The sequence below is a fragment of the Phalaenopsis equestris genome, unplaced genomic scaffold (assembly GCF_001263595.1).
Source record: "Phalaenopsis equestris unplaced genomic scaffold, ASM126359v1 Scaffold000108, whole genome shotgun sequence".
NCBI lineage: Eukaryota > Viridiplantae > Streptophyta > Magnoliopsida > Asparagales > Orchidaceae > Phalaenopsis > Phalaenopsis equestris.
The window spans coordinates 136,243-137,247 of NW_018164550.1; the positions used below are offsets into that span (position 1 = coordinate 136,243).

A 1,005-nucleotide genomic window follows, 5' to 3' on the forward strand; every position below is an offset into this window, starting at 1 on the left:
ATATCCGTTCAATCCTCAATGAAGGCCCCTTATTCAGAGAAAAGCAGCTTGTAAGATTGCGGTGATACACTCTCTGTTTGATGGCCTAAGTTTACCATGACGACAAAATGACATCTACTAAGAATTCTCTCGAGATGGTCGACTTAAGACCTTTCAGCTGATTGAAGACTTTCCAACCGACAAAGACTTCTTATTCGACCGAACAATTATCAGAAGATCAATCGATAATCCCAACGGATCATTAAATGCTCATCTTCAAGCAGTCAAGAATACTAAGCTATGCCAACATTAATGATGGATAATAGTGAGTCACATAGTCAGTTACTAACAGTGCAATAATTACTTGTAATGACGTTATTAAAATAGCATACATATATAACTTTACAAGATACTCCTGTGATCTATAAATAGAGAGTCATTTTCTTCAAAAAAAAAGATACTAAATTTATCCTTAAAAAACTTGTGCTATTATGCATTATATTTTTCTCTTTCTCTCTATTACTTTCATATGTCTTAACACTCTTTTACTTGGGTGTCATTTAGTTGGGCGCGATCCGAAAGACATTTTAGTACTAACTAAGGATAAGTGTGTGTATATACGTAATATGAAAAAATTGGTAAAGCGGGACCCACCCACGGCAGAATCTTACGCTCCAGTTTCCACGGCTCCAACCGCGCTCGAAACAAAGGTACCCTACCTAAAAACAATCCACGTGGACGTAAGTACAGCAACCCCGCATTATCCCTTGTCCCCTTTACCTTCCGAAAATTGCACTTACCCCCTCCCCTGCAACTCCATCATCATATTAAAGAAAGCCCCATCAGCCTCCCTGCCGTTTACTTGTCCGCCATTTTTGTCTCAGCGAGAGAGAGAGAGAGATGGGAAACTGTCAGACGAACGATGCGGCGGCGGTGGTGATACAACACACAGACGGTCACGCCGAGCGGCTGTATTGGCCGACGACCGCCGACGCAGGCATGAGAAACCACCCCGACCACCACGGC

General features: G+C 42.2%; 1 protein-coding gene across 1 annotated transcript in view; it reads left to right on the forward strand.

The window, feature by feature from the left end:
* The first annotated feature begins 801 nt into the window (after positions 1-801).
* The window catches only part of LOC110020899, a 5,267-nt gene continuing 5,063 nt past the window's right edge, over positions 802-1,005 (forward strand). Inside the window, exon 1 of the mRNA XM_020719180.1 lies at positions 802-984. Within this exon, the coding sequence (XP_020574839.1) occupies positions 880-984 (105 nt within the window). The 5' untranslated portion in view covers positions 802-879. The remainder of the gene's footprint in view (positions 985-1,005) is intronic.